This window comes from Seriola lalandi, unplaced genomic scaffold (genome assembly GCF_002814215.2).
Source record: "Seriola lalandi dorsalis isolate HSWRI2012SDOR001 ecotype SW California unplaced genomic scaffold, Sedor1 jcf7180002054735, whole genome shotgun sequence".
In the NCBI taxonomy this organism is placed as follows: domain Eukaryota; kingdom Metazoa; phylum Chordata; class Actinopteri; order Carangiformes; family Carangidae; genus Seriola; species Seriola lalandi.
In genome coordinates this window covers 1,398,346-1,423,173 of record NW_019525288.1, presented here as the reverse complement: position 1 = coordinate 1,423,173, position 24,828 = coordinate 1,398,346, and the positions used below count along the sequence as shown (strand labels likewise).

Here is a 24,828-nt window from a genome sequence, read left to right as displayed (position 1 = left end):
AGAGAGAATCTGAATTTGATATATTTACTCCTTACGGTGTAAAAACTACAAAATAGAGAAGCAGTTTGGACTGTTTGTAAAAAAGCACCTGTGCCTGTGAACATCAGTTTGTTTAGAAATCTTTGCACAGGCTCCAAAGGGTGCTGCTGCTGAGGGACTCCGTAAATGATTTATTATTCAGGCAGAAAATCAAAGATGGATAACAGAGGGGTCACCGCGGTGATAACGACTTGATTGGGTCCCTGGATGGACTACAAGCAAACGATATACACAGCATAGTTTCTAGTACTTCATTGCCACCACTCCTGTTTGATGAATGAAACATACACACATACTTACACAGACTAACCCCACAGCCAATATCTATAACACTTTTATGAGGTCGCTCCCCTGTTGGGACAAAAAAAAAAAAAAAAACTTGGCTTGGAGGCCATTTTATTTCAGGTATCGCTTGACTGATCCAATAGAAAACGACAGCTATAATTTACACACAGAGCAACAAAGTATAAATCTTATCAAGAGAAAGCTGAGCTTGGAACACCAAACCTTGAGAATATACAGCTTTTATATGTATATACCTACACTGTAGCTGTGTGATGAAAGTGAGATCAGTGTAATGTGTATCCTATGAAGCATCTGCAAATCTTATTTGTTCTTCATTATATCAACACAAACGGTGCTAGCTAAAGCAAATAATAGAAACTGCTTTATCTTTGTGTTTAAGACTTACTTTCATGTTGGACAGAGCTGAATTCATGTTACTATAAAGCAGTAAAATGGGACCTCTAATGATAGGGATGCTGAGCAGTTTTAGTATAGCACATCCATGTTAAACAAACCGTGACCTGACTAATGTAAGCACAGATGGAAGTTTCATACACAGCTGGTTTTGTGTCCCATCCCAAGGGTAAACACACCATTTGAGGGGGGAAAAAAGGCTCTTTAAACAGATGCTTCCTCTGTAAGGTAAAGATACTAAAGCAACTTTCTAAATACATTGGTTAAAGTTTTGATAAATATAGTATAGTAAAACATCAAAGTGAATCCATGCATTAACATCTAGACTCACAAGTTAAAAAAACAAACAAAAAAATTTGTACAATTATTCAGCCTTCTTCAGCATATGACAATTCTCCGTCACACATTACACAGTACTGAACCTGAAACCCGTGTGATTAAAAACACTTGTCAAGTTAAAAAAAATTTAAAAAATAACGATGATCAATAATTCAAGGAATAAATTCGTCAGGAGATTTGAACTGTCAAAAATGAATACGTGTTAATGAATTTGGCCATAAAACGACAGGTGAAATGTCCAGTGCAGACTGGAGCCTTCACCCGCACAAGAGTAATAAGGCAGAATGTAAATGAATGAATAATTTAAAGTGTGGGTGGCGTGAGTATTGATTGACCTTGGGCTAGTTATCGGCACAAAAACAACAGAAGTGAGTGTGATTTGTTCATTTGGATTTCTTTTTTACTCTAGTGTCCAGCCCAATTACCACAGAAGGGCAAAAACAAATCCCCTGTAACTTCTGCCAAACATGAACACAGGATCCAAATGCACAGCAGTGAGACACAAGGGGCCCCTGCCATAAAATGATAGCGATACTGCTCTAGCATTAGTTTTGAAGCAATATCTGCACGTTCACCGAAGCAAAGCAGAAACTGAGAGAATGATTGTATTGACCAACCTTAACCAAATGAATGAGAGTTATCTAACCTTGCTAAATATGCGAGGATTGACTGCAGCATCACTATAACAGTCTTCCAGTTTCTAGGTCACATGGATACCAATGGAACCACTTAATGGTATCGTGGATTGAACCAGTCTGTCCGCCTGCATTGAGGGATTTAAATAAAGCATGCTTAAGACATAAAAAAAAAAAAAAAAAGCAGGAAAATCTCCAAAGGGAAGTGGCACAAAATGGTCAGCTCCTTGTTGCGTTCATGGCAACTGGGTTAGTTTACTCCAGGCACAATGGCCTGGCATTTTGTGATTCAGCGCTTTGAATAATGCGCTAAATAGGATTTCCTCGGACATACTGTGGTTTATTTCATCCTGCCTGCCCACGTCGATGAGTTTCGCTCCACAAGGCTCTGCTGTGTTAAAGCAAGGTAAACACCCTCTACCTTTAGGCAGATGTGCTAACCACAGTGTCATGGGAATCAGTAGCGGGCTAAACAGCCCAGTGATGAGCAGCGAGGCAGATTCCTGTACATGCTGTGATTCTCTGGCAGCAACTACTGACAAGCTGCTCAGGGGGTAAAGCAGCCAGGTTTGGTGGAGCAGTTTGGGGCCACATTTATCTCGAGATGGGAAATTACTCTGATTTGCCCAAAAACTGAAGATAATGTGATACTCAGACTGTGTATTGGAACAACTGGTGTGAGTTAAGTAGAGCTGAAGTCGAGTGAATGAATGATGTCTCCTCGTGTACCTCGTGGACATATCTGCTGATCAGGTTTTCTTTGGGGTCACCGGTTATGAATAATGGCAACAGAGATGATTAGATTCTATCTGTTGATGATTTTACAAGGAAACTTTCACTCACTGCTTCATGACAGAGTTTAATGACTGGTTAATTAATCAGACTCCAGATCAGCAGAGAGGCAACGCCACAGTGTAGTCTGTGTACAGCATCGTAATGCATACTTCCCACACCGTTGGCATTTACGTACATGCAGCAGGATGTGAGTTCACCTCTCCCCTGCATACGGTATATATTTATTTAACATACAGGGACAAGATGATGAAATGTATTGATCTTCACAAAACTGCACTGTGGTGGCCCAAAAGACATTCTGTAAAGGCACATTTACAGCAACTCCCACTTGGCTGCCAGTTTTATTCTTTATCATGACATTTATGTGGAACCCACAAAATCAGTGCTGTGCAAACTACAGCAACCTCCGAACAGCCAACAAATGAAATATCCTCTGTTGTATTATCTCGTCTATGTAGAGGGAGACACACACTTCACAACTTCAAGCTTGGTTGTCTCAGACAGGTTTTTGAAATTTGAAGTCCTAATGTTTGAGATGTTCAGGTGTGAAAGCCTGTCACTGATGCTCATTGAGCAAGTGTAATTGGAAATCTGACAGGAAGTCTCTGTGCCAGCTCAGTCAGACGTTTTTCAAACACTGTTGAGTTTGTCAGTGCAAAAAAATCACACAGCGCTCTTGTAGTGTAAGATTTGTTCCCAGAAGAGTTTGCGGCAAAAGCCTTTAAAAACTTGCAGAGAAACCAGCCAAAGGAGCTCAAAAACAACCAACCAACCAACAAAACATCACCACGGTTTTGTAATTTACAAACATATTTCCCTGCTGTGTGAACCATACTGCGTACAGCTGTCCACTACAATAGCTGTATAGGCCTCGTTTTTTTCTTTTTCTTCCAATACGGGAACACTGACACAGACTCATGTGAGTCGCTCTTCCTTTCAAGCTACGTTTTTGCTAAATTATGTGTTTCTATGAGAGAATGGAGCATTACAATTCCCAACAACCACATCCATGAAGAATATTTTACTGTTTAAACTATGATGCATCTGTTTGTCTGTGCACTGCTACGGTACCGGAAGAAAAGAAAAGACTATTTAATGTGAAGAGCACAGACATCTTTAGGCAAGTGCGGAGATTAGGCCCAACGCAAGAAAGAGACCATGAAACTAAAGAGGCAAGACATAAAAGTCTCACTTCACGAGATGTAAAAGAGCAAACTACCTTAAATTAACTGTGAGGAAGTAAAACAGGTGGAGGAAGGGATGAATGTAATGATGACTAAAGTGAGCCTTTAAACACTGAGGAGTTGGAAGGTGGGACACTGATCTGTTGTGTCCGTCCCACGAACATGAATCCTCATTCCTTTTCAGAGACAGGATTCTGTTGAATGAGCAAGGCTGATTACACGTCAGTCTCTGTCAGATTTCCATCTCATTTGACAGACAGTATTACCTCTGGATAGACGGACTCTTCACCCTCTACTAAGTCATGGAGGTGTATTCTGGCACATCCCAGCTCACACCATCCCATAATTTTAAACTTATTAGTGTTACAGTAGGAATCAAATGAAGATTTAAACCCCCCCCCCAGAAAACCAGTTGGAACCATTGTAGATTCTCCAGCTCAGATTTTAATTGACTCAACACTGAACACTGCATGAGAAAAAAGCCTTGACAGCAGGTTTCCTACCTTCTGCGGCCACCAAAACAACACTGTAAAACCACCACACTGACAGGAAATCTCCATCCAATTTGTGGCAGTGTGGTTGTGTGGTTACTCGCTTCATACACACAATACTGACGCAATGGAACTGAATGGGGTTACAACAGCAATCTCTGGCTCTCACTTCTCTCAGTCCAAAGCCTTCACAACTTCACACCTCCATCTGAACCAGCTGGGAACATGTTGATCTATAATAATAATAAGTAAGCCCACAGCAGAGTTACTGTGCAGAATAAAATAGTGTACAGAGGTAGAAAAAAAAAAAAGAGTATCAATCGAGTTGTAATCGACTGATTTAGTGGAAGGTATAATGTTACAAACTGTGGTACAATACTCTGGGTGTTCCCATATACCGGTATTGACTATGTTTTTTTTTTAAATAGGTTTTTGGTGAGATGGCTGAAATAAGGTGTGTAGTTAACACATGCTCTAGAGGTAGATGTATATAAAATACATCAGTGAACACCCCAATTGTGATTTCTTTACGCTTTTAAGTATAAAAGGACGATTGCTAACGAGTGGCTAAATGACTTGTTGAGGACATTAAACGCGAAAAAACTGATCTACTCACCACTTCGCCTTTACAGTCCTGTGTTTATACTCGTGCTCTTGCAAAGAATAACTTTGTGAGGGGAAAAGCTTTTATGGAAGAGGTAAGAGCCAAATCAAGCTACAAGTTGGAAGTTAAGCGGTGGTGACGATGAAGTCATGTGACGGTGGTGTAGTTCATCTACAGCCTAACATTAGCTCCTGACTTCTGGTAATTGTATTTCTGTTTCAAAAGTCGTAAAAGTGGTCTTCATTTGTGAAAATTGTCCTGCTGAACAAAATGTGTAAGTATCATAAACTTTTGTTTGTTGCAGAGTTTATTTTCTGCAATAATCCAAAAGCCCATGTAAAAATCCCATTATCTTTTTGACAAGGAAATCAGGGGGACACTACGTCATCCCTGCGGCACTGTACAACAGTGATATTTAAAAAAAAAAATTAAATATTGATATCACATGATATAATTTCTATACATATTACGCTAACATTATTATCATGAATTGTTTTGGCCACGATAATCTAATGTAGTGACAACCTGAAATTGTGACAGCCCTACACAACACATAACCCCTCTTTACCTTTCCAACTTTTTCCAACATGGTCATCTTATTCAAAAATATAGTCACGTTCTGATACCACCACGTACACAATACTTTTTTTTTTTTTTTACCCAAATCTTTGTCATTACAATGTAAAAAAGAGTTTAGAAATCCCAACTGCACTCACACATTGTGGCTGTTACTGCTGCTAAAACATTAGCTCAGCATGCCAAGCATACTGACTTTAGCTTTGCCAGTGCGATTAACTGGCCTTAACATTTGTTCTTTCTTCGCCTGCTGATTTGCACAGAAATTGTGGCCATTAAAGAGAAAAAAACTGTAGAGAACAGATTTGCAGTACATGCCAGATTTTCATTAGAGCTGTAACTGGATCCATTTTATGGCATGACTCATGGATTTAACTAATTTGGCCATGTTACCATTGGTCATAATTGGCATTTGTGTCTGCAAGTGCACTGGGCGGAGTGATTTCTCAATGACTGATTACTCTGGCAGGAAGAAACTTTCATAAGGGAATAGTGATTTCTGCTCCCATTGAGAATCTGAAGGATGTTCAGCCATTGGTCTCTTTTCATACATTCAAATTCACAGTGTGTTTCCTTAAAGCACCATAAAACCCTTTAGTCCTATCAGTATAATGTGGCTACAATAACAATTGCACACTAAAGTATACATTGGTGCTGCCTATCAACACTGGATTACTGTGATTGAAAAAATAAAAACATTGATCATTTATCTTACACTTTTTAATCCCTAAGAAAAATGGTTGTTGCCAGGTTTCCTGGCCCTGGCACGCCGCTAAAACAACATGAAATGGAGCGTGGAGAAAGGCCTGGCCACTGTTAATGACTGATTTACTTTCTTTCCAACTGCATCCCCATTTCAACAGTGCTCAACAACAAACAACCCATTAGAGAGGCTCAAAATATTTAGAAATTGGTCAAATAAATCAATAATGGAATCCCCTTGGGAACATCCATCACATTTTTCCTGCGAGCATTTGTGTAATGGAGAAATTGAAAGTAATGTCCTGTCAGCAATGTTAGTTTGAGCTGAACGAGAGCAAAGTCATTTCTGTCAGAATTGTGTCATCAGACATCTGCTCATCACTGGCAAAATAAATGAAGAATATAAATGTTGTTGTTGTACACCCAAGGCTTGGACTTCTTCTCAACTCTCTCAGAATATAAATGTGAATATTGAACACACAGTGGAGGATATGCTCAAATACTATACTGTATACTCAACACATTCATTAAGACAGTTCTCCCACATAAAACAACCCCAGAGGTTGTTGCTGCCAGCATCTTATTATGACCAATAGTTAAAAAAAGTTCACACTTCACTGGAGCTGTTCAAAGTTCAGTTCACACAGATTAAAATGAACTAGTTTCCAATCATAGTTCACAATTTTGAATTTTGAACTCAGTTCTCAGTCGCAAAAATGAACTATTTCATGTTGGTTACCTTTATGTTTTTCTCCTTTTTCCTCCCTTTCCTTCAGAACTATTCTTTTTCAGTTGAATTTCCAGCCCCCAATCATCGACACTTCCCACACCAAGTGAATTACTGAGTCACACACAGAGATTACTTTTAAAGCTGAGAAAAACTTATGTGAGTATACTGTATGTGTTATGTGTATATGCTGTGAGTAGGACATATAGAGGAACTCTGTGGTTGTTGGCTCATGGTCTGACCCTTTCTTCAGGATTTCTTGTGATCTCCATTCAACCACAGACAAAAGACTGGTTCAACTCTGTCGTTTCAAATGTGTCACTCAATGCAGCCACTTGTACTGCTGAGGCCAGTTTATATGAGCATTTGAAGGACTTTTATGAACAAATCGATTCAGATTCCAACGGAAAACATCTCACATTTTTATTCAAACTGTCTCCACCTGTTGCGAAAAAGTCCAAACGTCAGCCACTAAGATGGCCTGTAACGAATCCTGAGATAAGCAGTGAGACAGTCAGTTCCTACTACAGTAATTAAACATTTTGAGATTTAGCAGTGGGTTTGTAGCTGACATCAAAAAGCCATGCTTTTAAATTAATCATCACAGCCTCTGTGTGCTGCCATCAGGTTTATGATTTTTTTAAACAAGTCACAATGAAAACAATAAACTATATGCACATAAACTATATATATTAAAAAATCTCTTTTTTTATAGCATGACTGCTTCCTCTGATCAGTGCTATGCAGATAGACGGTGGAAACGGACAAAGCAAAATACTCCAAGATAATCAGAAATCGAAGCAAATATAACTACAATTACAACCTTGAGGCTGTAAGTATCCGCCACCAATCAAGTTGCAGTTTACATCTATGTCTGTCCAGACTCAAATAAAATATATATTCAAGACTTTGTATTATGTTATAATTAGGATATGAATTCTTGAGTTATGGCCAAAGATTTGTTTTGTGATATCACACTGACCTTTGACCTTTAACCACCAAATTCTAATCAGTCCATCCTTGAGTCCAAGTGAGCGTTTGGGCCAAATGTGAAGAAATTTCCTCAAGGTGCTACTGAGATATTGTGTTCATGAGAATGGGATGTTTGGACAAAAACACAGTTCTTCTGGCCATGGCTGCTGCAGAGGCATAAGAACAGACTGAGTGTTTCTTTATGCTCAAAAAGGCAGTGTTTAAGCTCTTACGTAAGTGAGCTCCAGGACTCGTTATAATAAATCCATCAAAACAGACCTTTTTCAGCTTTAACTCATTGAGCAGTGAGCTGGAAAGGGAAGTGGATTAGGCAGTATGTAAACACTTGTATCACCTTCAGATCTTATCTGAGATGCAGAAGACAGACTTGGTGTTTGAAGATACATCAGCACAAATCATCCAAAAACAGAACGACACTCAAACATACTACAAATGGATTTAAGAGGAAAATACTGTTGACTCTATATATAAGCAGTAATTATGCCTGAGAGCTTTACAGTCACTCTTAAACTTCAACCCTCAATGCTAATCATAGTCATATTTACCAAAAGTTGCTCCTTGTTTCTGTGCCTGAAGCCATTCAATGTTGTTTTTTTTTTTTTTTACCAAACTAGCTGATCTCAGACGAATCCCTCCACTGAACTGCACCTTTTGACCTTTTCTTCACTCACAGAATGTGTGTGTAGGTCGGTCGCAGACACTGATTATGTAATTTGCTACTGCCTCAGTGAATCAGACCTTAATCACATGAAGAGCGTGAGAGTAAATTGAACAAAACACTCTAATTTTGCCCTGTGATTTTGAATACATGAATCTCGCCCTCTGTGTATAAGGTTTGAAGAGGCAAATAAATATTACTGCAAGTGCATAGTAGAAACACGCTACTGTACCCAAACATTTCACTACAAAGTATACATGTGTAATTGTGTATGTATGTAATGAATAAAATCTCGACCTTGAACTTGGCAAGCATCTTGTTACTCACTCTGAGATGTAAACAGTGTATTGCAATTTGTGTTATTACCTCTGCCAAGGAGATTATGCTTTCACCCATGTCTGTTTGTTTGTTTTTCAGTAGGATTAAACAAAAAGTACTGAATCGATTTTCACTGATCTCGGTGGAGGGATGGGGCATGGACCGGGGAAGAACCCATTAAAGTTTGGGGCAGATCTGGAATTATTTTCTCTGAAGTCTGGTGTGTGTTGTTTGACACTGGCCTTGCTGGAGGTATGTGTTCTCTGAGTGCCCTTCTAGTTGAAGTCTTCAAGTCTACAATTTATGTTGCACTTTTGTCAAAAACTGACTGCAGATTAACTGTTTGATAGATCACCTACTGCAGAGCGTCAATATAATAACATTTCTGGACATATTCACTGTCGGTAAAAATGATTAAAAAAGTATATAATTAAATCAAAATCCTTAATTTCTTCCTTTTGAATGATAGTCAGTTGTTGCTCAAAGAATTTGTCTACAACGATGCATGGAATCTGAAACTTTCATGCACCTCAAGGAAAAACTGGAGAGCATACTCTGGCCACTGCTGGTTTCACAAGCTTATCTCAGCAAGCACTTTAAAAAAAAAAAAAAACTAACAAGAAAACACTTTAAAGTTTCCAATCAACCTGAGCTGCATGTGTTTGAATGGTGGAGAAAAAAAAAAAAAAAACCTGAAGGAAACCCAAAGAAAAAATGAAATACTTATAACAGGCGGAACAATGGCACAGATTCAAACTCACAACCTTGTTGCTGTAAGGCCAAATAAGAAATGGAGGAAAACCATTACAAATATCGACCTCACCATCTTATAGTTCGGTTGCAGGCTAGAACGAAAGCCAAATAATTTAAGCAAAGTAAATAAACAGCCATGTCACAAACAAGCAATCAATATCAACTTTGAATAATGTAAAGAAGTGGAGCTCTATGGGCAGGTTGATTAAAACACCACAAGACAGATGACTTGGTGAAAATAAGAGGAGGAATTGAAGGCTTACACTGTGTTGCATTGTCCTCCAGACAACCCTCTGGGAGCAGCAGAGAAATGAGGAAGAAAGAGATTTAATTGGACATCGGAGAAATAGAGGGACTGAGAGAGGGAGAGGGAGCGAATAGGAGCAAAAGAATGTCGTTAGTAGTTAGTGAAGCAAAAAGTTAAATGATAAATGGTGCCACTGAAATATTCCATCCACCAGCTTCATCTCACTATGAGCTTTCGTACCTCAAACCACTTTATTCAAAATGAAATGTGTACTGTGAAATCAGTTTTAAATCTGCTGCTTTCAAATGTGATCAATGCAAAGATCAGGACGTGCATACAAACAGCTGTGTCACGAGGAGAATTAGTCTGAAGTGGCCTGATGACAGTATTTATTTTACCCAAAGCAGTCATCTCGGCCTAGCAAAAATATGCGTAGTTACTTAATGCTTTTCTGTCTAGCACAGATATGTTTCATTATGGACCTAAACTCCTTCAGAGATTTACCCAATGGGATGCAAATACAGAGTAAGATGAGTGCGATGTGATCAAGCGAGGAAGAAGTCTTACCCTGAGCAACCCAACTCACTTTTCTTAGAAGAATTTTTTCTCTTCTTTCATGAGAAATTGGCCTCAGAGCATGTAAAGATGAATTATTAACCATTTTGAAACCTGTGGAGTTTCTCTAAACGTGCTTTTGCCTTTTGGTAATTTTTTTCCTTTCACATCCCTTTTGATGTGTATGTTATGAAGCAAAGAGGAAGGTTTGGTTAGATTTTTAAAACAAGACCTGTATGTAAAGTTATGCTGAATTCGAGAATAACAGTTAAAAGGATCTGGGGCTTTGTAGTAAACTTAACATGTTTATTTCTTACAATTACGGCTTGAATTTTTTTGGAGTACAGACTACTTAAAAAGACAGACACAATATATTCTGCAGCCTTTAATCTACTTGTCTGCTTCTGCATATTTTCCATTTTAATCCTGTCAAACAATTTATACAACGGAGGATTATCCATTGTACCTTTCATTTAAAAGGACAAGATTTCATTTGCCAGTTGTCCAAGGATTACATAAAGAAGCATGTGTTAAATAGATTGGCCACAAGATAAATTGACAACATAAAAAATATGGTTTCATAATATCCAGTCTGTGTCCTGACGTACTGTTTTCCATTGAAATGTCTGTCAGTGTAATCTGTTTAAAACATTATTGCTCTTCAACATTACACAGTCATTAAAGGGGAAATTCTACGAAGGTTTGTCAAGACAACATTGTGCGTTTTTCAGCGGAATAACACCACAGGTCGTCAAACTGTTTGCAACTCCTTCTCTCTGCCTCAACACAGAGGCTTGTTTCTAACAAATTCAAATGTGTGATAATAATAATGATGACAGTAGGCTCCTGTGAACACTTGGAGACATCACAGCAGAAAACATGTCAGCAAAAGGGGTAAAGCAGCACAGTCTGCAGGACCTGGTGTAACGTCTTGTCAACTTGAGGGCGTCTGTGTTGCTCTGTGCTTGAACTTGACATAGGCAGCCTCTTACACTGTGTGTTTCAGTGGCATGGGGTGGTGAAATAGATCTATTTATAGCCACAATTAATGTCTTAGGATTTTTTATCATACTGGGTGTTAATGCTGAATTAGTTTTAGACTCCTCAAGACTGAGTCTCAACATAACTGGAACTGCTGATTTTTCTGATTAGGATCATTTTCTGAGAAAACGCACACAACATGCTAAATAATAAGTTTGGCGAGTTTCTTGAGTACTGCAGTGCAGCACCTGAGCTCAATATGGTCTATGTAAGCATGGATTTATCATGATATTTTTCTTTCAGGCCCTCAATTTTTTTCTGGCCTTTGGACTTGAGCCCTGGTAAGTCGCTCAGTGTGCTGCCTCCAGGTCTGCCTCTACCAGTAATATTAAAAGAAAAAAAAGAAGAAATTTCAACACACTCCTCTACAGAAAATCACTTGTGGTGTTAAAGTATGGAGCGAGAAAGTTAGAACGTTAAGCATCCTGTGCTGGTGGAATTCAGACTTTAATAAATTTATCACACATTGGCTGCTTCCGCTTTAATTGATCTTTAAAGTGAATGTCAAAAGTGAGTTATTTTAGGAATGCACTGGTTGTCTCAAACAAATGATCTGACCCAAGATATATTTTCTGTTCAGTTCATCACTCTCGCTTAAATATTTCTATTTTATATCCTCATGATTAGTACTTCACTATTATTTTGCCATTGAACAAAATGCAAATCAAAATGGCCTCCTCAGTTTGAATCTAATTTTTTTTTCTCTAGTTAACCATTTTTTTATTTTATTTTATTATATTAACATCAGAGGCCTTCTTATGTACATACCAGTCTATCCAGGCTTGTTCCAGCTGCTGTGGTTGGCCTCTCCTCAGGGGTGTAGGGTCTGAAGCGAGCATTAAACACATCTGTGATGCCGCGTGCAGACCTGCCTATTCCTGATGGCTTTGGTTGGCCACACCCTTGAAAAACCTAAAATGAACACAGAGAGGGCGGCAAACACAAGGAAACAGTGAGAGAGGATACAGACGGGTCAGCGTCTAAAAAGTGCTCAGCATCTACACTATTTTGAGGAACATAATATTTGTTATCATCATAAGATGTGAGCTTCTCATTGCAGTCCTGAAGAGAAAGAAAGCAGGTTGTCAGCAGTGGGAAGCTGCATGAACTCTGCGCTAAGTCTTTCCTCTGTTGAATACACATCCATTTTGATATTGCAAAAGTTGTGGTTTGCCTACGCCACTGACATTTTTCCCTTGAAAAGACCCTGTCAATTTGTTCACAGCTTCTTTCCTGCTCTGTGATTTGAGATAGAAAACTATATTGGGCCAGCCTGGAACCAAAGGTGTCTATCAGTGCCCAACTCTTCTCTATTGCAGGAAGTGTCATATTTGCAGCAAAAAAAAAAAAAAAAAAAAAAATAGAATTAACCCTTGATATGTTGTTGCTCACTTACAGTTGAAAGTCATTGTGACAACGTAACATGGTACCTTCAAAATGAAATGCGTTTGAGCAGCATTTCTAAGTTAAAACCCTTTTTAAGTCTAAACTGCAACCAATTTTTTTTTTTATCATAAAATATAATATAACCAAGCTTTTAGCTTGTGAATAAACCAGAGGAAAGTTTTTGTTTTTAATATGGCCAATAACATATTTTCTTACGTTTAATAATAAAATGTTATTCTGATTTGCAACCATGGCAATTTTGTCTGAATAATAAAAAATATATATAATTGAGTTTATTGAGTATTACACCACTGAGTGATATCAATATATCAGAGAACACTGCATTCTTAAAGAAACTTACTTTTATGAAGAGAATTATTAAACTGAATTACAAACTAAAGCTCTGTTGCTATACAGAGACGAAAATAGAAATGCAGAGCTATTATTATTTGAACCTTACATTAATCAATGTGTAGTTCACAGAGGTTCATTGTGAGAATAGATTGTTTTCAGATGGCTTGGTCTCGACAGGCTCTTAGGGCCCAAACAACAGACCTCCAAACAGCATAGCTCATTAGCATTCCTCCCTGGCATGTCTGCTGGCCCCTGGCTCAGAATGTGATGGAGCACTCTAATGTGCTACATGACTGTCATGACACCAGGCTGTCTTTCCTCTAATATTCATCACTTCTTCACAATGATTACAATCCTACTATCCTGTACATCACACAATCAAACCGATTTTTAACAGATGCGTGTTGCAGGATTGAAGGTACAGTGCTGACGCGCTTTGCAATAGCGTGGCGACCGGGGAATGGTGACATATGGTTAAAATGTGAATGTGGGGAAAAGATTGTAATCTCAGAGCAATCTGTCGGCCAAGCACAACCTTGCAGGGAAAGGGAGCGTCAAGTGCATAGACAATGAGTAAAGTTGTAAATTGCAGCCCTCTTGATATGGAAAAGAATGGGGCCTTTAATTCACACTGACCTTTGTAACTCTGTCTCTGAAGATAGGCCAGAATACACCAAAGGATCAGAATTAAAAGTTGAACTGAAAATTCTGCCTTTTGACAAGAAATACTGTTCTGGGTGTGATAATATCCTGAAGGAGGATTAAGAGGAAATTAGCTGCTTCTCTTGCACGTTAACATATCTTTAAATGGTTTGTTGAAACAGGGTTCCTAACCTGCATCCCAGGGGTGGTTAGGTCCTAAACACTTTGAATAAGGCTATGCATAGATTGCAGTTTTGGTTATTGTAGTTTTTTGAGGGATACATTCATGGATAAATGTTTTCTAGTTATTTATTTGTTGTTTCCTAACTTTTAGGAGACAGGGTTGTGTATTGAAGCCTGTCACTGTGTTCTACAGGCCGTTAGTTTAGATAAAAAATGTTTTCATTATAGATATATAACTCTTAATAACAAAAGTTATCAAAGCATGGTGAACAGAACTAGTTCAGGATACAGTACCTTGGCTGACACTTGCATGCTGTTCTCCTGCATGGTCATGATAGCCTCAGAGATCTTGATGTCAATTGGCTCTATAACAGTTTCAATGTTGAAGGGTCCCTCCAGTCTGTCTGCCACCAGTAACATAGCATCTGTCAGAACACAGAGGACACATGTCAAAACAGAGATATTACACACACACACACACACGCCAATATGGTCACATCATCTCTGAGCATTAACAATCGCCGTTGAAAAAAAACCCTCTGGGTGCTGTGCTCCATCATGTGTGTCTGGTTTCAAAGAATTGCACCTTCTCCAAACGTGTTCACTACCAATAAATGCCAACAAAAAAAACCTGCCAGTACCCCACACACACACACACACACACACACACACACACACACACACACACACAAAAACAAGCACACAATCACACACACAGTGTAATAAAGAGATGGGAAGATAGAGGAACTGCTTGTAAGAGGATGTGCAGCAACAAGTAGAAACAAGTAGAAAAGCAACAAGTAGAAATTAAATTTCATTGTGCTGAGCTTAAAAGTAGCTTATACATAAAACAAATCATTGATTTGCATGTGCTAATTGCTTCAGAGAGAGAATGACAAGACTTATGATTTATTCATCTATTTGAATTTGTATTTCTAATTGTGAAAGTAATCAATAAATTCATAAATTCCTGTTTATGTCTCATGGTAGTAATTATTTTTAATTACATCCCATATTTCTGTCAACCATGAATTTCATAAGACATGACAGCATGCAAAAGCTTTACCATCACGCATCACTTAATAACATCTGTTTGCAAGTAATGACATCAGGCACACAACAATAGTTTACGTGTTGTTGTGTATTGTTGTTTCCTTGTTTACTGAACAAATACCAACAAAACAAAACAAAACAAAACAAAACAAAACAAAACAAAACAAAACAAAACAAACAAAACAAAACAAAACAAAACAAAACAAAACAAAACAAAAAACAAAAAACAAAAAACGAAACACAGAGACCATGACCTTATTATTCTGGATGAGCCTTGGCGTGAATCGATATCTAAACAGATTAGCCTACCCACCCAGCTGCCACTCTTCATTTTCATTAAAACAATCTGATATTAATATGTTCATACACAGGGATGGTGCTATTGATTGTGTCAGACTGGGAGAAGTCAGCGGTGAAAATAATGTGTTTGACATTTTCATTATACTCTATCTTGTCTCGCAAAAAAGTAATTAAAAGTCCACCAAGCCTTGTTTGAGAGGTTAGCACTGGTTAAGTGGGAGGGCAGCGATATCAAAGAAGACTTCTGTCTGTGTGCACTGGCATTTGCAGGGATGTGGACAACTCAGGAAAAGCCTATTTGCCCCTGTGTGTGTGTGTGTGTGCGTGTGAGAGAGTCTTTAGCAGTAGCAGAAAAGCAGTGTAAATCATTTGATCATAGGTGATCACTTGCTGTGTGGTCTAATCGTGACATTTGTGCTGGAAACATGGACTGACTTTGACTTCTGACTCTAAGATCGTCACAAGTTGAGTCTGATTTTAACGTAGATGAGGAAATAAAAATAAGATTAATATTTCCAACTCATGGAAGTATTTGACAAATGGAAATATTCTATATCTTTGTCAACAAACTCCATGAAAAGACCAAATCCAATTGCTTTAGTCTGTCTTTATACTTTCTGACCCTCTCTGTGTTTTTCAGCCACAAGCCCGTTCCTCCTGAACATGGATGACTTTAACATCACAGATATATATACACTCCCATTTTTAATAAAGGCTAAAGAAATTAAAACAGTTGGGCACTGTATTTTATAATGTTTTTGTTATACTCTTTTTACACCAAAATTAGCCTGTATACGGTGACTCCTTTTACACTGCCAGCCGTATTTGCTGGAGAGGACACACACAACTGCAGGTCATCACATGCAGTGACAGAACACACACACACACACACACACACACACACACACACACACACACAGACGCAGGAGAGAAAAAGAATGAGCTGCTAGATGCCGCCCAGACTGGCAAAATGGATCTGTCGCGTCTCATCCCCGGGTTGGTGGTCCTGTAAGTGTCAAAGCCTCCGTGTGAGACACCTTGATCGGTGATTGTGTGTTTTTAAAGTTATTTTGGGGCTGTGGTCACTCCTTCATTACAGAGTGCAGTGCAGCTGCTGTGTTTTTTAGGTTTAACTGCACCGTGCTGGGCAGGTGAAAGTTCTATTTACAGTATTTGTGCTCTGAAAGACATCACAGCACCGGAAAGGGGTGAAAATTAGCGTGTTCACCCAGGCGTTGTGTTTATATCTTTGCCAATCAGAGCCGGACCTGATAAATACCCACGTCATTTGGTACGGGACTAAATGCCGATTGTACCCTTTTCCATTGCTGACAAAAGCCAGACGTTAGTGGATATTAGCTGTTATTTGACGAGTGTAAAAAGGGATTTCATTTTCATTTTCAGCTGCAGATTTTACAGTAGCAGGAAGGTGCATGTGGGATCAACTCAAAATAAACTGCCCAGGTTCATTATAATAAAGTATCCACCAATGCAACAACAATGGATGTTGATGGTACAGAGGCTACGCAGACAATACTTGTTAACAGGATCAGTTCATTGTTGGTTTACGCCTTTCCGTAGAATTTGTTGACAATAAGAAAACTACATTAAAACATCACCAGATATTTTTTCCATTGCTATTGATTTTTCATTGTTTCAGCAAAGTACTTACACACATTCAGTTTCAAAACATCACCAGTGAGCTGGGAGAAAAATTTGGGACTTTGAGAGCACTACTGAACACTTGAGGAAAATCAGGGCAAGAGGTCTTCGTACATAACTGACAAAGCGGGTCATTTGTCAGTGCCTTCCATAACAACATGACTCCTGGGTGTTTCCTCATCTGCTTCCCTGTGGTGCAGGTATGATCATGTTTATACAACTTAAACTACTTAGGTATGGTTAGAAGACTGCGCCAGTGGTTAAAGGAAAGCAATTCTGAGTGACTGTTGGTAGGAGATTGAACATGCACCCTTATCCTAAATGTCAAAGCTGCAGACTTTGTACTGCGGCGACTTCTGTGCAGAACATTTACTGTTTTACAGTAGTATTGTGTATTGTAGCCTTGTGTGGAAAACTTTAACTTGTTCAGTCTGAAAACCTTAAGAGCTGTGTAAAATCAACAAATAAGATAATTGGGTTAAGTGAGGCATAACTCTCGCAAGTGCAGTGTAACAGTTACAGTTACAATTACAGTGTAGGCTGGCACTGAGGAAAGCCAATACTATTCAAGACTGTCCCGACCAGCCATTGCAGAATGAGTCTGAGCTCATGCCCTCAGGCCAGCATTTCAGAATGCCTGTCATGAGACCTAAGGAACATAAAGTCTCCCTCCTCTCACAGGCTATTGACAGGGCAGGATATTAAGCTCACCCGCTTGACTGAGGGGAGTGATTTAGAGGACAAGTGAGTGCAGAGGAGAGAACACTAGCCTGGCTGAAGAGAGGTGAATTAAAAGCATAAAGATTAATGCGTAAACCTGGTATTGTCAATTAAGCCTGAATTAAGCTGCAATAATATCCAGAGGTCCTGTCTGAACTACAGCTACACTGCAACCCAACCTCCTCAAAAAAGAGGTAAAAACACTAGATTTAAGCATAAATTTACAAGCAGTACCCACAGATACCATCGCCAACACTATTGGACAAAGGTTTTTGTTTGCTGACAAGATATCAGAAAAGAGTTAACAACAGATTTGGGTAAAGGATGGTAGACAGACCCTTGGCATATGATCAGCGGGTGAGATTTTGGTCAAGATTTTAATTTGGATTAGAGCAGAGCAAGTGTTTCAGACAACACTTCCAAGTGTCAGCATACATCAACTTGGCGTTTGGAAAATGAAAGTTTGATGAGAACATCAATACCACATGTTAAAAATGAAGTTTCCTTCCTCATGATAAATCGTGCATTGTTTACATCCACATTTGCTTGCTAACTGTCTTCTTCTTCTTCTTCTTCTGTACCTTTGCGGATGCACTGTTGCATTTTTGTGCATTGCCCAAACAGTAGAGTCAAAAGACGAATGTAAATTGCAGCACCAATGCGACTCACACATACAAAGACAAGGACACAAAGGAAGATCCACTCAGAAAAATGTTGTTTCATGGCATTACTACTGGTCAAAAGCTTTTAAACAAAAATATTTAAAAAAAAAACGCTGGACAGTAAATAATAAAAACATATTAAGACTTTTACAAAAAGAACTTTGACTTGTCAATTTATCAACAAATGTGCAAATTTTCTCACAGGTCATATACACAGCTTGTATCTCAGACAACACTGGTCAGCTTATCGCCAGAATTGGAGGAATGGTGTACCTTAGCATTGGGGTTTAACTTCCTGGTCCTATTAATGGATAAGATTTCATTTTTCTTGGCTACAACTGCAACATTAATCTAATTTTGATTTTTTTTAAAAAAGAAAGAAGTATCTCGCATCTGTTTAGCCAAAGAGAAGTGGGTATCATCTGATCTTGTTTATTATACTACTATAATTAAGTGCATTTCATTTTCCGCCACAGATGTTTAAAAAGCACACAATTCAAGAAAATGTAATTTTCTTCAAAATAGAGAAAATCAGATTTACATGAATTGAGGCTGGGCAGCAACTCTCTCCCTCCCCACCACAAAATCTGGCGGTCTGATAACATCATTTTATGATGTACTATATTATCAACTTATTTTTTCTTCTTCCAGAAAAAAAAAAAAAAAAACATGTCCATGCGTTACATTGTGTATGTTGTTAGCCAGGCCTGTGCTGTTACAATGCGCTGAGTGAATAAAGCTACAGATAGACTCTTCTGTCTGTTAGTGGCTTGTGCCTTTGAAGAGCACTCCTGTTTGTTTACTCTGGAGCCTCAAATTGGGCGTGATGCTTGGTTAGATTTCCATCAGGAGCTGGCTGGAGGTCATTGCAGGGGGCCAACCCGAGTCCTGTGAAGTCTTCAGCTGCCTATGTTTAGCAGAGTACTGCTCTAATGCTCCCGCAGAAAAAGAAAGCCTCAGTGGAATTCAGTGAGAGTGGAGGGGGGAAATTTGCAGCAATTCCGTTACCCATTCCATAAAAGACCTAAATGATATCCTCAGCTGAGTTCTGACAAGCTATTTTTCATATAGCTTAATGAATATTTGATGGATTGTGAGTATGAGTCAGCCATATGAAGTGCTATGAGAAAGGGTGACTTCTACATGCTTAAATAACTTCTGAAATTATGTCACATACGGGAACACTTTTCAAAAATGATGGGCTGTTGATGAAAGGCATCTTAAATTTTAATCTGTTCTAACCATAAATCATTAGGGGGCTGCAAAGAAAATGGCATATTATAGGTCACAGGCTTTGCTGTTTCAATTTTGCACAATGTTTAGCTCACACCATCTGTGCCATCTGTACCTTTTACTATTTAATTTGGTCATCACTGTGTAGTCACAAGTGTCTTAACGCTGATGCCTGTCCTGGACCCTGCTTGTCAGTGTCAGTGGGCTGGGAGGAGGTTTGTTGCCTCATTCATTCGGGATGGCATCTAGTTGAATCGACACTCCAGCATGACAAATTACACATAAAACAACAGCGTAGAAGAGAAAACGGTAAAGTGAGTATAAAAATAGGCAGGAAAAAATCAATTGTGTATATTTGGCACATGTAGACTACTTGTGACTTTTTGACGGCTAACTCCAAAGCGTTAACTTTCAGAGGAGACCAGGATCAAGACTGAATTCATAAGAGTTCAAGTAGCAATTTTATTCTGGCTGCATCATTTCCAGGCTTGCAAACAATAAAGGCAATGTTTGTTTTGAAGTGAGAGTATTCACAAGTGAATTCACAAGTGAATACTCTGACTTTTATTCTATTCAGATTTGACTCAGGGGAAACATTGTATATCTGTCTGTCTACTGACTGCCAGGTTTGGATTCTCAACACACATTTCATTAGAGTTTTAGAAATATGTGATTTACATAAAAATGGTTTTGGTATTTACAGCACTGCCCACTGGTTGACTTCAAAATGCCTTTGAATACAGGGTTCCCTAATGGTTTTAATATTTATATTCTCTCAACATTACCGCTGACCTGACTTGCTTTTCCATTTCCCCCTTCAGCTGCCATTAATCTCGACTGATTTGTTTTGGCATCAGTTTCATGTAATGATGAAATAATTAATTTTCCTTGTATATTAACTGATAAACAATCGATTTGTTCAACCATCCATCTATCCATCTATCCACTGCCTGACACAGAGGGTTGTATTGGCATTTATTTACTGCTAGCTGCATGGTGCCAACTTTTTTTTTTTGTGTGTGTTCTTGCTTCAGGCTGCAGGGCTGCATGCTTGGTTATTTTCTAATGGAAAACTCTTTTCTTTTTCTTTTTTTTTTTCCTAACCCAAAGGGATTTGGAGAGACTCCAATAAACTACCTGCAGAGTCCCTTGAGGCACACGGCAGTCATTCATGTGAGACATCAACAACTTTTATGTGAACATGCTGAGAAACAAATACAGGGCATTCATAATTATCTGCAGCATTTTTTTAATTTCATGACTGTTTTATGAACTTTCATGAGCATTTCTGCTGCGGGTCTCTGAACCCCAGTAGTATGTCAAATTAACTGCTTTTACTTTTGGTCACTGCATAGTCAATACGATTTTAATGTGGTGAGTGGCGCTGGAGTGTTCAATAAATACACCCACTGTAAGATCAATTTCTGTCACATAATACTAGATTCATCCTGAGCAGGTGCCTATAAAATCAGCTATAATGTATGTGCTGTCTGGTTTCTTGCCCATTGCAGAGAAACTACATAGATTAAAATAATGACCCAAAAAAAAAAAAAAAACGCTGCCAAAAAGTGAGTCTATGCCCTCTTTCACTCCTTTTCTAATTTTACTGACATGCTCTGATCTGCAGATTTTTCTTGAGATATAATTCTGTAAACGAAGCATAAGCCAGACTGGTGAAATATAACACACAGGAAAAAAAAAAAAGTCTTACTGGGCTCTGCATGACTGCTCTGGAGTCAATGGGAGGACCGAAGTGTCAAGTCTTGTTCAAATTCAGAATTCAGTAGAGAAATGGTCCTGTCAGGCTTAGAGTGTGTTCAAAATCATCTTATGTGACCTGGTCTTAAGGATTTAAAGGCCTATCACTCTCTCAATTATGTGAACTAGTAGCTCCTATATGTCACTCATGGTTTGTTAATCTCTTCACTGACAAAGGGGATGGAGAACTGACGAAGGTATTTGAATAGTTTATTTTCAAAGTGAATAAAAGTAATGATTCTATCATCAAATATATATTGAAATCATTTTAACTTAATCCATCTGAGAAATTGCCTTGGCTCCATGTTTCCACTGAGCTTCAGCAACAGTTTGTTATTGCTGTAATTTCACTTCCAGTGTTGATATGGATTAATGGGGGATAATTGTGTTGTATTGGAAATGATGAACATAATGCAAGTCTGCCCAGTGACTCAGAGTTGCAGTGATGAAAATGGAAAGAATAACTTTCACCATCTGCCTGTGCAAACTGGAAAAAATGTCTGCATACAAACACTATGTATCCAACAATAGAAGTTGATGACACTCTGCATAAATTCCCAGTGACAACTGATTACTCCATCACTGATGGTGGCGTTTATCCACATCCTGGAAATTACACTTACCGTGACAAATGTTTTATAGAGTCAGTGTATGAATTAGATAATTTTCTCTAAACTCAACTGGCTATGATAAACTCTACATACTGCACATGTCATGAAGACACCAGTGCACTGAAGACAAAAATTGAAATAGAAATTCTGCATTACTTCATATTTTGCTTGTAATAATAATGGCACAATAAAGAGAAGGTTCAGGGGATAACACTTTTGATATTTTATTTTATTAATTAACAAAATCCCTTTGGAGTTGTTTTTTTGCCCCCTTCTAACAAGTCTTTTATGTACGCAAATAATTCCATTCTTCTAGTAAACATGGAATAACAAAAAAAAAAACAACTCGATCTGGAGAGTAGCTCAGTGTCAGGGAGACATCACCGCGTCACTGCACATGCATCTTGGATGCAGTTACTTGTTTACATGCTTGCAAGTTTGACAAGCTGAGAGGAAAACTACACTGGCTTTGTTCAGCGAGTGAATGTGTCACCTCCATACAACAGTATGGCTCTTTGATATGTTGTCCGTTGCTGCTGTCGCTTCTCCATTTAGTTGTTTTGCCTATCACAGAATATAACTGCTAATCATGGGATGTGTCCTGGAGATGACACCAGTTCAAAATACAGTATAAACACGGAAAGAGAAAAAATAAATAAATAAACAGAAACAAGAAAAAAGATGTGTTAATATTTCAACTTTTCAAAATTCTGTGTCTTATTTGTTTTTGTTGGTTTTGACAAAGACGAAGAATGTATGAAATTTGAAAAAAGGTGGTTCTGTTGCATCAATATTAATCTTTTTTTTTTTTTTTTTTTTATTTTTTTTTTTTTAAAACACTCCACCCTTTGTCCAACACTGTTATAAAAGTACAAAAGCTAAATTGGTGGAGTGCTCCATTAACGATAACTAGAACATGAACTGGAAGACCTGCAGATGGTTTTAAAACAATCCCTGTCCTAAAAGTGCCCTACAGAGACTAACTGGGGTAAAGCCACGGATTAATTTTTGTCCCGACAGACCTCTGAGCTCTCTGACCTTTCTTTGAAGGGCTCAGTCTCAGTGAATGAAACACAGAGACATGCATCGAGAGATTACAAACACATTATGTCTCTTCAAATGTGTTCTACAGCACAGTGATGCATTTGTGTTTTGCTTTAAGCACCACAGTATAAAATGACTTGCAGATGTTTCAGACTGTTTATGAATTAAATAGACAGACAGGAAATTAAATGCGGAAACACCATATCAGCTTGTTCCCGTCGATCATCGTACAGTATCAATATCCTTCACAAGATACAGCTTCACCTTTGTAAAACTGACTTCTTAGACACATTCAAAGTAATGCTCGTCATCATGTTGAAGAAGCTCACTGTTCACTGGGCGGGGAGCGCGAAACGAACCTCACTCTTCCAGTCTTATTTTAAGCACTCCTGTCCAAAAACAGACGCTGCCAAAACTTGCTGCTGAAATAAGTCAGAGTCCGTTTCCGCTAACACTTTTTTTTTTCCAGTTTGCAGCTGCAAGAGGTGAATCAATTGCAAAGGACTAATTTGTCAACATATCTGTCCGTCTTCGGGGAGTCTCCACAGGCATTCTCTCATGCACTGACAGCTGGATTGCAGCTCAATAACAGCGGAAACAAATACTTCTTGATGGGGATTTTTTTGTTTTGTTGGCTTTCGGCTATGTCTAGACTACTTTAGCTTGGTTACCATGTCTGTTGTTCCTCACATATAAACTCTCATGTCTTTTCTCTACAGCTACAGCTGCTTAAGTCCCTGTGCTGCCTCTCAGCTCTTTGTTTTGTTCTTTACACTTTACAATGCTTGGGAGAATGGTTTGGGGAATACTGGGGAAATGTACCTATTTGCTTTTTGGCTGAGAGTAAGATGAGAAGATTTACACCACTCTCATGCCTGGTCGTTTAATATGAAGCTACAACCTGCGGCCAATTAGCTTAGCTTTGCGTAAAGATGGGGAAAAGGTGAGAAACAGCTATGGTAGCTCTGTTCCGTAAAAACCACAAATTGTTGTTTTTTTTTGTACAAATTTAACAAAGATATAACGAGATTTGTCTTAAGACAGAGCCAGGGTAGCTGTTTCCATCAGCTTCCCGTCTTAATGCTAAGCTAAGCTAACTAGCTGGTCACTGTAACTTCATACTTAGTGTTCAGACATGAGAGTGGTGTCAATCTTTTCGTCTCTCTGCAAAAAAAATGAAAGGGTATATTTCCAAATGTCCGAATGTCAAACTGTTCATTCAGATATACTGTATGGGCACAAACACGTGCAACAACATTAAAATGTATAACTGTGCAAAACAACCACAGTGTATAATTGATGGATAAAACATGGCAGGAATTACATTCAGTGTGCATGCAGTATGTGTGGAGGCAATAAAAAAGACTAAATAAAACATAGCTGGCCATCAGCATGTGGTAACTCATAGTATTAAGAAAAGGATATGTTGCTCGTATATAAAGTGTAGCTGCATAAGCATTCCTGCAACACACAGAAAAGAAGAATTTTGCAGATTCTGCATAGCCAGTAGCAATTAGAAAGAAAAGATGCAGGTTCTTGATGATGCTGAGGATATGGAGATCACTTCCACTAGGATAAGTGAGTCATCCAGCCTTCAGCACTGTGACAGGCAGAAACCCACTAGCTAGGCTTGTTTGTTCCTGTCAGGTCTGTTACTGAGACTATCATACTTCATTCTCAGTCAGTTTGAGTTCCTCCGTGTGTGTGTGTGTGTGTGTGTGTGTGTGTGTGTGTGTGTGTGTGTGTGTGTGTGTGCGTGTGAGCGTGCGTGCGTGTCTGCTCAATGTCTCACGTTTAACTTAAAGGTGCAGTATTTTTATGTCATACTTGAGGAATCTTAAAGTCCACTGAATAATTAAAGCAT

At 38.6% G+C, this 24,828-nt stretch overlaps 1 protein-coding gene across 2 annotated transcripts in view; it reads right to left on the bottom strand.

Annotated features, from left to right (window-relative positions):
• Window positions 1-24,828, bottom strand: part of LOC111668306 (glypican-6-like) — a 131,477-nt gene that overhangs the window by 21,953 nt on the left and 84,696 nt on the right. The window contains exons 5-7 of one of the 2 annotated variants that reach the window (XM_023424331.2): window positions 14,216-14,346; window positions 12,125-12,268; window positions 9,777-9,806 (exon numbers count right to left, since the gene is read on the bottom strand). In XM_023424331.2, coding sequence (XP_023280099.1) covers window positions 9,777-9,806; window positions 12,125-12,268; window positions 14,216-14,346 — 305 coding nt within the window. The remainder of the gene's footprint in view (window positions 1-9,776; window positions 9,807-12,124; window positions 12,269-14,215; window positions 14,347-24,828) is intronic. The other variant, XM_023424332.2, reaches the window with a different exon arrangement.